Genomic DNA, 13,188 nt, shown 5'->3' with positions numbered 1-13,188 from the left:
ATCCCAATCCTCACTAACATTGACCATTCAGGTGACTACTACATCTCCTTAGGGCTCTAGGGCTATTCTTGGGGGTTAGGGTTGCCTTCCTAATGCCATTGCTCATACTTAGTTGATGTTAGTGAGTCAGCTAGACATAACTAGCTTTCACTGAGGAGTGGTATGGTAAGGGCAGTTAACACAGAGCACTTCTCACAAGTCTGTGACATGTTCTCCAACAAGTACCTTATAGGGATCAGGGGAGAGTGAGCTCGAACTTAGAGATATCATTACATGTAAAAATTGTAAACTGCTCAGCACATTGCCTGACACATAGTAAGCACCATATAAATGTCACTTATTACTGTTGTTATCATTATTGTTATTGTTATTACTATTATTAGAGAGAACCTATGGCAAAAGGTAATTAATAGCTCTTGCTTTTTGGAGGGGGGAAGGTAATGTAATTGGGGTTGTGACTTGCCCAAGGTCACATGGCTAGTTTGAAAGATGTTTTTCTTAGGTATAGTAGAAAGGCTTTTCTGTTGGGTTTTTGGTAGAATTTTGAATCCACTTTTCTTCATCCATTTCCCAGTCTGCCCTTGGCTCCCTGTGGAGACATTGCCACTAGCTATTGCTGTCCTGGGGTTGCTTCTAGGATGCCAGGGGAGAAGTCCAAATCTTTTGGTCCCTTTGAAGCAATTTGGTCTTCAGCCCAGGGCAACTGAGATTGAGGTACTCTCATTCCTCTTCAAGTGGTTCCTTATCAAGGGTTGACCAGAGTGCTGTCTCCTGGCTTATCTTTCAGGAGACTGATTTCCACTACCTCAATGTTTCTAAACAGCCCTAGAGGGTATGTCCTAGACTTTCAGCCAAATTGGAGCTGACTTTCTGCCAACATCACTTTAGTTCTCATGTTTTTCAAATACATCTTTATCTCATCAAATACTTTTCATACTTAGTCTAAAGTCTTTGAAGGAGTAAATAAGTCCAGGTCAGAGAAAGTCAGGTAAAAGCTTCCATGCGGATTAGCAGTGGCATTGGCCTGTGAAGAGCCACTGTATTTCCAGCCTGGGTGAGACAAGGAAACTTAATCTCCCCCCAGAATAGACTTTAATTCATATGACTTCTTTCCTGATTATGAGTACCAGGGCATGGTATCTAATTACTTACATTAAGTGTGGTAGGGGCAATTGTTTAGAATTACCTCCTATGCTAACATATATGAAGCTGTTTATTTCTATTTTGGTTAATCTGTTTTAAAAATATATCTATGTACAACAAGGGCAGGTAGGGGTTACATTGCATAGAACTCTGAACTTTGAGTCAGGAAGACTCATCTCTGTGAGTTTAGTCTGGCTTCAGACACTTAATAGTTGTGTGACCCTGGGCAAGGCAACGAACCCTTTTACCTCAGTTTCTTCATCTGTAAAATGAACTGGAGAAGGAAATGGCAAACCACTCCAGTATCTTTGCCAAGAAAATCCCAAATGGGATCATGGAGAATCAGACACTTTTTGTTTCTCTATTTCTTTGAGGTATTCATCCTTTTCATTTTTGATACTCATAATTTCTCTTTCTTTCTTTTTTTTGTTATCATATTGACTAAGGGTCTATCAATTTTCTTGGTTTTTCATAAAACCAGCTCTTAGTTTTATTTATTAATTCAATGGTTTTCTTAATTTCAATTTTATTAATCTCTCCTTTGGTTTTCATTATTTCTAATTTAATATTTAATTGCAGATTTTAAATTTGTTCTTTTTCTAGCTTTTTCAATTGCATGCCCAATTAATTGACTTCCCTTTTCTCTTATTTATTCGTGTATACATTCAGGTATAGAAAAGTTCCCCTAAGAACTGCCTTTGCTGAATCCCACAAATTTTGGTATGTTGTCTCATTATTGTCATTCTCTTGAATGAAGTTATGATTGTTTATATAGTTTCTTCTTTGACCCACACATTCTTTAGGATTTAATTGTTTAGTTTCTAATTAGTTTTTAGTCTATCTTTCCATGGCCCTTTATTGCATATGATTTTTATTGCATCATGATCTGAGAATTATGCAATTAATATTTCTGCCTTTCTGCACTGAATTGTGAGGTTTTTATGCCCTAGTATATAGTTGATTTTTGTGTATGTGCCATGTACTGCTGAGAAGAAGGTATATTCCTTTTTATCCCCATTGAGTTTTCTCCAGAGATCTATCATACCTACTCTCCCTAAAATTCTATTCACCTCCTTAACTTCTTTCTTGTTTATTTTGAGGTTGGATTTTTCAAGTTCAGAGAGGGGGAGATTAAGGTCCCTCAATAGTATAGTTTTGCTATCTATTTCTTCCTCTAATTCCCTTACCTTCTCCTCTAGCAATTTGGATGCTATACCACTTGGTGCATATATATTAAGTAATGTTATTGCTTCATTCTCAGGGGTGCCTTTTAGCAGGATATAGTTTTCTTCCTTATCTCTTTTAATTAGATCAATTTTTGCTTTTGCTTTATCTGAGATAAGGATTGCTACCACTGCTTTTTTTTTTAATTTAGCTGAGGCATGGTATATTTTACTCCAGCCTTTTACCTTTACCCTGTGTGTATCCCCCTGTTTTTTTTCAGATGTGTTCCTTGTAAACAGCATATTGTAGGATTATGGTTTTTAATTCATTTTGCTATCCATCTCTATTTTATGGGAGAGTTTATCCCATTCACATTTACAGTTATGATTACTATCTGTCCCTTTCCCTCCATCCTCTTCCCTCCCCTGTTTATGCTTTTATTTTTCTCCCCTTCTCCCTTCCCCTCCTTAAGAGTTTTCCTTTTGACCACTGCCTCCCTCAGTATTCCCTTCTTATCAGTCCCCCTCCCTTTTCCTCCCCTTCCCCCTTACTTCTTTCCACCCTTCTAATTGCCCCCCCTTTTGTAAGCTCTCCCCCTCCTACTGCCTGTAGGATATGATATATTTTTATACTTAATGTAGTATGTTATTTCTTCTTCGAACCAAGATTGAAAAGACCAGATCTCATGCAAAGCTCCTCTCCCTCCCCTCTTTCCCTCTATTATGATACTCTTCTCAATAGAGTCCTATACTTAACTAGTTGTGTTATTCCTCCTTGCCACAGAACCAAAGAGGGAAACGCTCATATAATGCTCATCTCCCTCCCTTCTTTCCCTCTACTATATTGTTTTTATGCCTCTTTGTGTGGCATAATTTGTGTGGCATAATTTTTGGCTTCATTCTTTCCTCTTCTTCCATTGCAGTACCTTTGTAGCCCTTAATAATGTTTTTTTAATCATCATTTTGTGTAATTTATACCCATACACTCTATTTGTCTATAAACAGTTTGCTCTTATTAAATAATGGTGTGTGTGTGTTTTCATTGTTTACCTTTCTATATTCTCTATTGCATCTGGTAATTGGAGGTTGAATTTTCCATTAAGCTCTGACTTTTTCATCAGGAAGGTCTGGAAATCCATTATGTCGTTAAATGACCATCTCTTTACCTAGAAGAATATATTCAGTTTCACTGGGTAGGTGATCCTTGGTTGTAACCCGAGCTTTTTTGCCTTGCAAAAAATTGTATTCCACTTCCTATGATCCTTCAGTGTAGAGGCTGCCAGATACTGTGTGATCCTCACTGTGGTTCAGCAATATTTGAATTGTTTTTTTCTGGCTGCTTGTAGTGTTTTCTCTTTTACCTCGTAGTTCTGGAGTTTGGCCACAACATTTTGCGGACTTTTCAATTTGGGATCTCTTTCAGGAGGTGGATTCTCTTGATTTCTATTTTACCCTCTGGTTCTAGTATCTCAGCAGTTTTCCTTGATAAGCTAATTGGAAGATGTTGTCCAGGCTCATTTTTTCATCATGATTTTCTGGTAGGCCTGTCATTCTCAGATTATCTCTCCTGGATCTGTTTTCCAGGTCAGTTATTTTTCCATTGAGATATTTTACCTCTTTTTCTAATTTTTCATTCTTGATGTTTTGTTTGACTGATTCTTGGTTCCTCATAGAGTTATTTGCTTCAATTTGGTTGATTCTAGTTTTTATTGAATTGTTTTCCTCAGTTAGTTTTTGGAGCTCCTTTTCCATATCACACATTTTTCTTTTGATGGAGCTGTTTTCTTCATTGTAATGTTTTTCTAATTTTGATTTTAAAAGAATTATTCATTTTATCTTCTATCTCTCTAATTTGGTTTTCAGAGTTCTTTTTGACCTCATCTAAGAATGCTTTCTGTGCTTGAGATCAGTTCCCTGTTGAGGCTTCAGCTGTGGGTGTGGAGTCAACACTGTCTCCCTCTGAATTTGGTTCCTCCCTCTCAAGATAGTAGGACTCCAGAGTCTTTGCCATATTCTGTTTTTTAAGGTGTTATTTTCTTTAGCTTTTTTTTGTTCTTCTTTTTCCAAGTTGTTGACTTTTTTCATTATTTTCTTGCATCACTCTCATTTTTCTTCTCAATTTTTTCTCTACCTATCCTACTAGATTTTAAAAATCCTGTTGGACCTTTTCCCTGGCCTGAAACAGGTTTTTCCTTGAGGCCTTGTATGTGACAGTTTTGACTTTGTTGTTTTCTTCTGAGGTTGTGTTTTGATCTTTTCTGTTACCATAGTAACTTTCTATAGTTAGGATTATTTTCTGCTGTTTTCTCATTTTCTAGCTTATTAATTGACCTAACTTTATGCTAAAGTGGGGTTCTGTTTCTAGAGTGGAGGGGACATTGCATTAAGCTTCAGGTTTTTTTGTGTAGCTTTTTTCAGAAGTAATTCTGGGAACCTGCAAGTTTTTGGTTCTTCCAAGGTGTCATGATCTAGGGAGAGGTGTGTTTACTGCTTTCCTGGCCTGTACTCTGATCTGTGAACACAAGCACTATTTTCTGTCCTGGAACTGTGACCAGGTTTCCCACACCCCTGTACCCTCAATGTCTTGTGTGCTAGTATCTCAGGGATAATTCAGGCTGGGGACCTGCAAGCTTTCAGTGATCCTAAAATGGGTATTCCATGGCAAAGGCTGGTCTCCTGATTTAAATTTTACAAATGCTTGACTTGTATTTGAGTCTGAGCAAGTGCATGTGGTCTTGCTCCTTCCAATGTAAAGCTGCTGGATTCAGCTACTATTATCTAGTTAGAAAGCTCTACTGGTTCTGAATGATAGAACTGCAGGATTCTCATGTGCCCTGTTTCTTTTTTCCTGTGGACCTCAGGTTAGGCTGAAAATTGGAATTGAGACCTCACTCTATGCCTTGTATTAGAATCATGCAGTTTCTGCTTGCTTTTGAATTAGTTCCTTCCTCAGTACCCAGTGCAGGGTCATGACTTATCCTCACCATGGTATTCTCATCTCTCAGTTCAAATCTGGCTTTAGCAAGTCATTTGACTCTGTTTGCCTCAGTTTCTTCATCTGTAAAATGAGCTGGGGAAGGAAATAATAAACTACTCCAGAATATTTACCCAGAAAACCACAAATGGGGTAATCGAGAGTTGGACCCAACTAAAATGACTTAGCAACAACAACAAGAGTTGGGGGAGGAGAAAGAAACTCTGGCCAAGATCACAGTGGTGACTCCAACAGAATTAATTTGAAGGCAACCCTTTGGCAGCTGCTCACAAAAATCTGCCCCTTGCCATTGAATTTGCACTGTCTAAATGGCCGTGACATCTCAAGGGGTTTCAATATGTGTTGCAAGGGATGATATGAGCTTCCTTGTGTGAGTAGATCTTGCGTACACTTCATTTCTCTAGTTAATATGAGGCAACAGATGCCACATGGGCAATTTTCTTTCCCCTAGAGGTGGCTAGGTGGTTCAATGAGCCTGGAGTCAGGAAGACCTGACTTCAAATTTTGGGTTGTTATGAGGATTAAATGAGAAAATATTTGTAAAAAACAGCATGGGGGAAGCCAGGTAGCACAGTGAGTAAGAGCACCAGCCCCAGTGTTTGAATGACCTGGGGATCGAATCCAGGCTCAGACACTTAGCACCCACCCAGAAACACCTGGCCGTGTAACCTTGAGCAAGTTACTTAACTCCAATTGCTTTTAAAAAAAAGCATGCTCACCCCTATATAGTGAAGACTGTAATAAATGCTTAGAAGGCAAGTTCTCTTAGCTCTTAAGCTTGGAGTCACTTAGAATGAGGTGAAGTAGATAAGGTTCTCAAGGCTTTGTGGTCCAACATGGCAAACTTGGCAGACATTTCTCAGTTATATAATGCATACAAATCACTGTGCTGGGTACTAGGAAAGATTTAAAAATAAAAAAATTATGGATTTATAACCTGGCAGAGGAATTGGTAATCATTATATGATTTTTTAAAATTAAATTTTATGTTTATTTTTAGTTTACATCATTCATTTTCACAAGATTTTGAGTTACAAATTTTCTTCCCATCTTTCACCTACCCACCACCCCCAAACAGTGATCCCACTGAATACCCCCTCCCCCAATCTGCTCTATCCTATATTCTCTCCCACCCCCCTCTGACTTTCCAGTAAGGAAAGATGGATCTCTATACCCCAGTGCCTGTATATTTTATTTCGCAGTTGCATGTAAATACACACACATATGTATATATTTTTTTAAACATTTGATTTTAAAACTTTGGGTTCCAGATTCTTTCGCTTCCTCCCTCATCACCCACCCTTACTGGGAAGATAAGCAATTCAATATAGGTTCTACACATGTAGCTATGCAAAACATTTCCATAGTGTATATATTGTGAACGACTGACTATATTTCCCTCCATCCTATCCTGCCCCCTACTTGTTCTATTATCTACTTTGATCCTGTCCCTTTTCAAGAGTGTGTGTTTCCAACTTCCATCCCCCCAAACTGCCCTCCCATCCATCATCCCCTGTCTCATCCCTTTCCCCCCTACTCTGCTGCAGGGAGAGATAACCTATTTAGTGTGTATGTTATTCCCTCCCTAAGGCAAATTCAATGAGAGTAATGTTGACCCATTCCCTTTTGCCTTCCTGTTCTTCCCCTCCATTGTAACAGTTTTCCCTTGCCTCTTCTATATGGGATAATTTACCCCATTCTGTCTCTCCCCATCTCCTCTCATTATATTCCTCTCTCACCCCTCAATTTCACTTTTTAAGTATCGTCCCTTCCTATTCAACCGGTCTTGTGCCCTCTGTCTATGTATACCTGTACACATATATACACACACTCACATATGTATTTATATGCCCATATACCCTCCTATATAGACATATGTATGTATGTATACATGCATATATACATATATACACATTTATATTCCCTTCAACTATTCTCATACTGAGAAAAGTTTCATAAGTTACAATTATCATTTTTTTCCATGTAGGAATGTAAATAGTTTGACGTTGATAAGTTCCTTATGATTTCTTTTCCCTGTTTACCTTCTCATGCTTCTCTTGCTTCTTGGGTTGGTGATTCTTGGTTTTAATCCCAACTCCTTTGACCTGCAGAATATCATATTTCAAGCCCTTTGATCCCTCAGTGTAGAAGTTGACAGATCCTATGTTGTCCTGATTGTGTTTCCACAATATTCAAATTGTTTCTTCTTTGCTTCTTGTAATATTTTCTCCTTGATGTGGGGACTCTGGAACCTGGCTATAATATTCCTAGGAATTTTCTTTTGGGGATCTTTTTCAGGAGGTGATTGGTGGATTCTTTCAATCTCTATTTTGCCCTCTAGTTCTAAAATATCAGGGCAATTTTCCTTGAGAATTTCTTGAAGAATGATTTCTAGGTTCTTGTTTTGATCATGGCTTTCAGGTAGTCCAATAATTTTAAAATTATCTCTCCTGGATCTATTTTCCAGGTCAGTGGTTTTTCAAATGAGATATTTCACATTGCATTCTATTTTTTCATTTGTTTGGATCTGTTTAATAGTATCTTGATTTCTCATAAAGTCACTAGCTTCTGTTTACTCCAATCTAATTCTGAAAGAATAATTCTCTTCAGTGAGGTTTTGAGATTCTTTTTCCATCTGGCAAATTTTGCTTTTTAAGGCATTCTTCTCCTCATTGGCTTTTTGAGCCTCTTTTGCCATTTGCGTTAGTCTATTTTTTAAGATGTTATTTTCTTCAATCATGTTGTTGACTCTCTTTTCATGATTTTCTTGCATCATTCTCATTTCTCTTCCTAATTTTTCCTCCACTTCTCTTACTTGGTTTTCAAAATCCTTCTTGAGCTCCTCTATGGCCTGTAATCAATTCATATTTTTCTTGGAAGCTTTTGGTACAGGAGTTCTGACTTCATTGTCTTCCTTCTGTTCCATGCTTTGATGCTTTTTGTCCCCCCAAAAGGAATCTAAAGTTTGACTGCTGTGCTTGCTTTGCTTCCCTTGCTTTCTCATGTTGCCCCTCAATTACTTGACTTTTGAGCTTTTTGCCACAGTAGAACTCTGCCTCCAGAAAGGAGAGCTTTGTCCTGAATTGCTGGGTTTTTTTTCAGCTGCTAGAGCTATTAGCTGGGTGCCCTCTCAGAAGCCTCCACTGGGTCTGGCACACTGGTCAAGCACCCCAGGACCTCTACCCTAGACAGCAATCCAGATCCAAGCAGGTTAAAGCAAGAGAGATTACCCATCAGACTGACTGCTTGATCCCCCTACAATCTGAAGGCCAGGAGCTCTGAAGCAGCCATGTGGCAGTGGCCTCTGCACCTCAGCTGCTTCTTGCCCCAGGGGCAGAGGCTGGACTGCACTCCCAGACTCCCTGTTCCCAAAGTCCACTGCTCACTTTTCTTTGGCATTTATGGGTTGATAATTCTGGAAACCACCACAGCTGCTGGTGATCCACTCTCCCAATGTCCCTCTAGCCCATATGACTTTTTTAAAGGAAGAGTTTAGATTTCTGGCTCGTTGGTATGATTTTAAATGTATTATCTAAAAGAATAAAAGAATGTTTGCATGTTTTGCTTTTCTATATTAATACATGTAGGTGCAGCTCTAGATGCTACAGTGGAGTGAGCACTGGGCCTAGAATCAGGAAGACTCATCTTCCAGAGTTCAAATCTGACCTCAGACACTTCTTAGCTGTGTGACACTGGGCAAACTGTTTGCCTCAATTTCCTTATATGTAAAATGAGCTGGAGAGGGAAATGACAAAGCATTCTGGTATCTTTGTCAAGAAAACCCTAAATGGGGGCACATAGAGTCAGACTTAATAACAACATTAAGACACACATCAACACACAATGAAATGTGTACAATATCATTAATTGACAAAAAATGGAAACAATTATCTGGAGTAGTTAAAGCATTGAGAAAAGGGAAAAATGATGCCATGACCTTCAAATGTTCAATCACTGAGGTAGATAGCATTTGCATCATTATAGTTTGCAAGTGATGTTCATATTTAGGAGGTTTTTGAATGAATTGTGTTGACACTGATGGATTTCTGGTGGGGTATGTGGACTGTGAAGCAAGTCCAATGAAAGAACTTGAAAACCCATGCTTGTACATTGAATCATAGTTTTATTGCTTAGTACTTTGACTTTAAGCTAACAACTTGGGTTATAATCTACATGAAATGGAACTCTGGCTGTGATATATCCCCCAGGCAATTTTTCATTCAATATAGAGACACAAGGAATTACCTCTCATTTTACATAAATTTATAAGAATGTAACTTTATTGGCAAAATGACTAAAAGAATCATGAAATTTATTTAAGCATCATTACTAATGTAATTATCACTAATTATGAATAAATGTCTCTAATCAGTTAGAGTCACATTGATTTTTTTCTTTGAATTTAAGTAGCATTAAGTTTTATTTTGTATCTCTTCATCAAGACCCTCTTTCTTCCCACCTTATGGTTACTGGCAGCTCAATATTAATTAGCATTAGATGTGATGAAATCAGTTGTGACAACAGTTTAATAGTGTTCATTTCCCCAGAAAAAAGTGGTTTCATATTCCTCAGTGGTGATGCTTTCCAGAGTAGTGGCTATGGTGGTTTAATCATGGGTCTCCTTCCTCAGATGTGTTTGTGTCAGAATCAGTGGTTGTTTCATCAGTAGTGGGCCATGCATCAGTGGTTATGTCAGTGGGGGTGATAGCAGTATCAGATGTAGAGTCAGTGGATATGTTGTCATCAGAAGTAGAGGTAGCAAGGGTGACAGCAACAGAAGACGTAGGGGCAGAAGTTGTTGCTGGAGAGGATGAAGAATCAGTGGCTCCAGGTGTGGTAGTGGCAGTTGTGCTAATGTCAGATGTGCTAGTGGTCACAGGTGTGGTTGGGGCAGATGTGCTGGGTGTAGATGTGGTGCTTACAGATACTGTAGTAGAGGAAGGAAATATGGTAGTTGCAGAATTGGTGGTGCTTGTGGCAGCAGAGGTGGTTACAGTAGTACTGTCAGTGGAAGCAGGTGTAGTGGTTGAAGAGGCAGATGTAGTGGCATCTTGTGTGGTAGGGACAGATGTAAGGGAAGTAGATGTGGATTCAGTGGTGATCGTGGGGGATGTAATAGTTGTGGTACTAGTGACAGAGGTGGTTGATAGAGGGGTGCTGGTAGAGTTGGAAGAAGTGGTAGCTGTGGCAGAAGTAGCAGATGTTGTAGGTTCAATGGATGTAACTGTAGAAGTTGGAATAGAAGTGCTAACATGAAGTGTGGTGGTTTCAGTAGGGGAGATGTCAGTCAGAGTGGTAGCATCGGTGCTGTATTCAGTGGTGGTGAAATCATCCCATGTTGTATCATCGGGAGAAGTATCAACAGTGGTTGTCTCATCAGGTGTGGTACTAGCAGAAGCAGTTGTGTCAGTGGATGTCAGGCTGGTGGTGACTGTAGTAGAAGGAGCAGATGAGAGAACAGATGTGGCTGTAGGTTGAGAAGTGGTCACTGAAGTGATGGTTGTGGCCACAGATGTTGTGGTAGCAGGTGTGGTGGAGGCAGCAGAGATGGTGCTGGGGGTAGCAGTAATAGTGCTAGGGGCAGCAGTGGTTGTTGCAGCAGGTGTTGTGGTTGAGGTGGCAGAAGAGGTAGTGGCAGCCTGTGTGGTAGAGGCAGATGTGAGGGCAGCAGAAGTTGTACCAGGGTTGGTGCTAATGGCAGCAAATGGGGTGCCTGCCACTGTTGTGTTAGAGACAGCAGCTGTGGACCCAGTGGTAGCAGTGGTAGAAGTAACAGGTGTGGTACTAGTGACAGAAGTGGTTGATAGAGGGGTGGTTGTAGAGGTGGCAGAAGGGGAAGTGACCACAGTTGTGGTAGTGGCAGGAGATGTGGTGCCTTCAGTTGTGTTCAAGGCAGCAGAAGTCATGCTGGTTTGAGCAGCAATGGTAGAGGAAGATACAGTGGTAACAGGTGTTGTAGAGGAAACAGATGTATTGATGACTGTAGATGTGACAATAGAAGTGGCAGTAGATGTGGAAGGGGTAGAAGTCGTTCCTGCAGAGGCACCAGTGGTGGCAACCACAGATGTGGCCACAGATGTTGCAGAAGTAGTAGAAGTAGCTGATGAGGAGGTGGTGGCAGCAGAAGTAGCCCCAGAAGTAGCAGTGGTAGAAGTAGTAGATGTGAAGGTTGTAGGTTCAATGGATGTAACTGTAGTAGTTGGGATAGAAGTGCTGACATGAGGTGTGGTGTTTTCAGGAGGGAAGGAGGTGTCGGTGCTCTCTTCAGTGGTGGTGAAATCATCCAATGTCGTATCAGAGGGAGAAGTATCAACAGTGGTTGTCTCATCAGGTGTGGTGCTAGCAGAAGCAGTTGTGTCAGTGGATGTCAGGCTGGTGGTGACTGTGGTAGAAGGAGAAGATGAGAGAACAGATGTGGCTGTAGGTTGAGAAGTGGTCACTGAAGTGATGGTTGTGGCCACAGATGTGGTAGCAGGTGTGGTGGAGGAGGCAGCAGAGGTGGTGCTGGGGGCAGCAGTGGTTGTTGCAGCAGGTGTTGTGGCTGAGGTGGCAGAAGAGGCAGCAAATGGGGTACCTGCCACTGTTGTGTTAGAGACAGCAGCTGTGGACCCAGTGGTAGCAGTGGTAGAAGTAACAGGTGTGGTACTAGTGACAGAAGTGGTTGATAGAGGGGTGGTGGTAGAGGTGGCAGAAGGGGAAGTGACCACAGTTGTGGTAGTGGCAGGAGATGTGGTGCCTTCAGTTGTGTTCAAGGCAGCAGAGGTCATGCTGGTTTGAGCAGCAATGGCAGAGGAAGATACAGTGGTAACAGGTGTTGTAGAGGAAACAGACGTATTGATGACTGTAGATGTGGTGACAATAGAAGTGGCAGTAGATGTGGAAGGGGTAGAAGTCGTTCCTGCAGAGACACCAGTGGTGGCAACCACAGATGTGGCCACAGATGTTGCAGAAGTAGTAGAAGTAGCTGATGAGGGGGTGGTGGCAGCAGAAGTGAAATTATCCAATGTCTTAGAGGGAGAAGTATCAACAGTGGTTGTATCAGCAGGTGTGGTTGAAGGGACAGATGTGGTGGTAGAGATAGATGTGGCAACAGTGGTTGCTGTGGTGGTAGAAGCATTTGTGACCTCGATGGGTGCCACAGATGCACTTATAGTAGGTGTATTAGAAGCGCCTGATGTGGTAGTGTTGGTGTCAGATGTGGTCATGAGAACAGACCTGGTAGTAGATTTGGTAGTGGCAACAGACTGAGTAGTTGGGGCAATGGATGTGGTGTCAGCAGGTCTTGTGGTTGAGGCAGATGTGGCAACAACTGGTGCTGGGGTAGTGTCAATCTGGGTGGTAGTGTTGCCAGATGGAATGGATGAAACTCTTGTCGTAGGGGCAGCAGATAGAGTGGTGGTAGTAAATGGGGTAGTAGATTTGGCGGTTGTGGTGGTAGACACTGTAGAAGTAGGGCTTATAGTTGTGGTAGATTTTACAGAGATAGTGGTTTTGGAGGTAGGTTTTTTGGTGCTAGCAGTTTTCCGTGTGGTCCTAGTAATGGCTGATTTGGTGGTAGTGGATTTTAGGGTAGATCTGGTGACCAGAGAAGGTTTGGTAGTGATGTTGGTTTTATTGGAGGTAGAAGATATGGAAGTAGGTTTGGATTTAGTGGTAGTAGGTTTGACAGTAGTTGATTTGGTGATTTTAGCAGGTTTGGTTGTTGGTTTCGAGTTTGTTGGCTTAGGCCTGTGGGAAACATTTGTAGATGGAGTTGTTTTGCGAACAGGTACCTTTGTGGGACGTTTTTTCCTTGTAGTCTTCTGTGAAACAGGCGTACTTCCAGGGGCTGTTGTAGGTCGAGGTTTTCGTGAAACGCGCCTCTTTCTGGTGACTGTTTTGCGCCCA

General features: G+C 40.9%; 1 protein-coding gene across 1 annotated transcript in view; it reads right to left on the bottom strand.

Moving 5' to 3' along the window:
- Positions 1 to 9,911: 9,911 nt before the first annotated feature.
- Positions 9,912 to 13,188, bottom strand: part of LOC138169007 (mucin-2-like) — an 11,378-nt gene continuing 8,101 nt past the window's right edge. Inside the window, exons 3-4 of the mRNA XM_069098073.1 lie at positions 12,141 to 13,103; positions 9,912 to 12,047 (exon numbers count right to left, since the gene is read on the bottom strand). Coding sequence (XP_068954174.1) covers positions 9,912 to 12,047; positions 12,141 to 13,103 — 3,099 coding nt within the window. The remainder of the gene's footprint in view (positions 12,048 to 12,140; positions 13,104 to 13,188) is intronic.

This window comes from Petaurus breviceps, unplaced genomic scaffold (assembly GCF_028583685.1).
Source record: "Petaurus breviceps papuanus isolate PSGF00001 unplaced genomic scaffold, PetGlider_PUasm1.0 126, whole genome shotgun sequence".
NCBI classification, from domain to species: Eukaryota; Metazoa; Chordata; class Mammalia; order Diprotodontia; family Petauridae; genus Petaurus; species Petaurus breviceps.
This window is presented reverse-complemented; position numbering and strand designations above follow the sequence as displayed.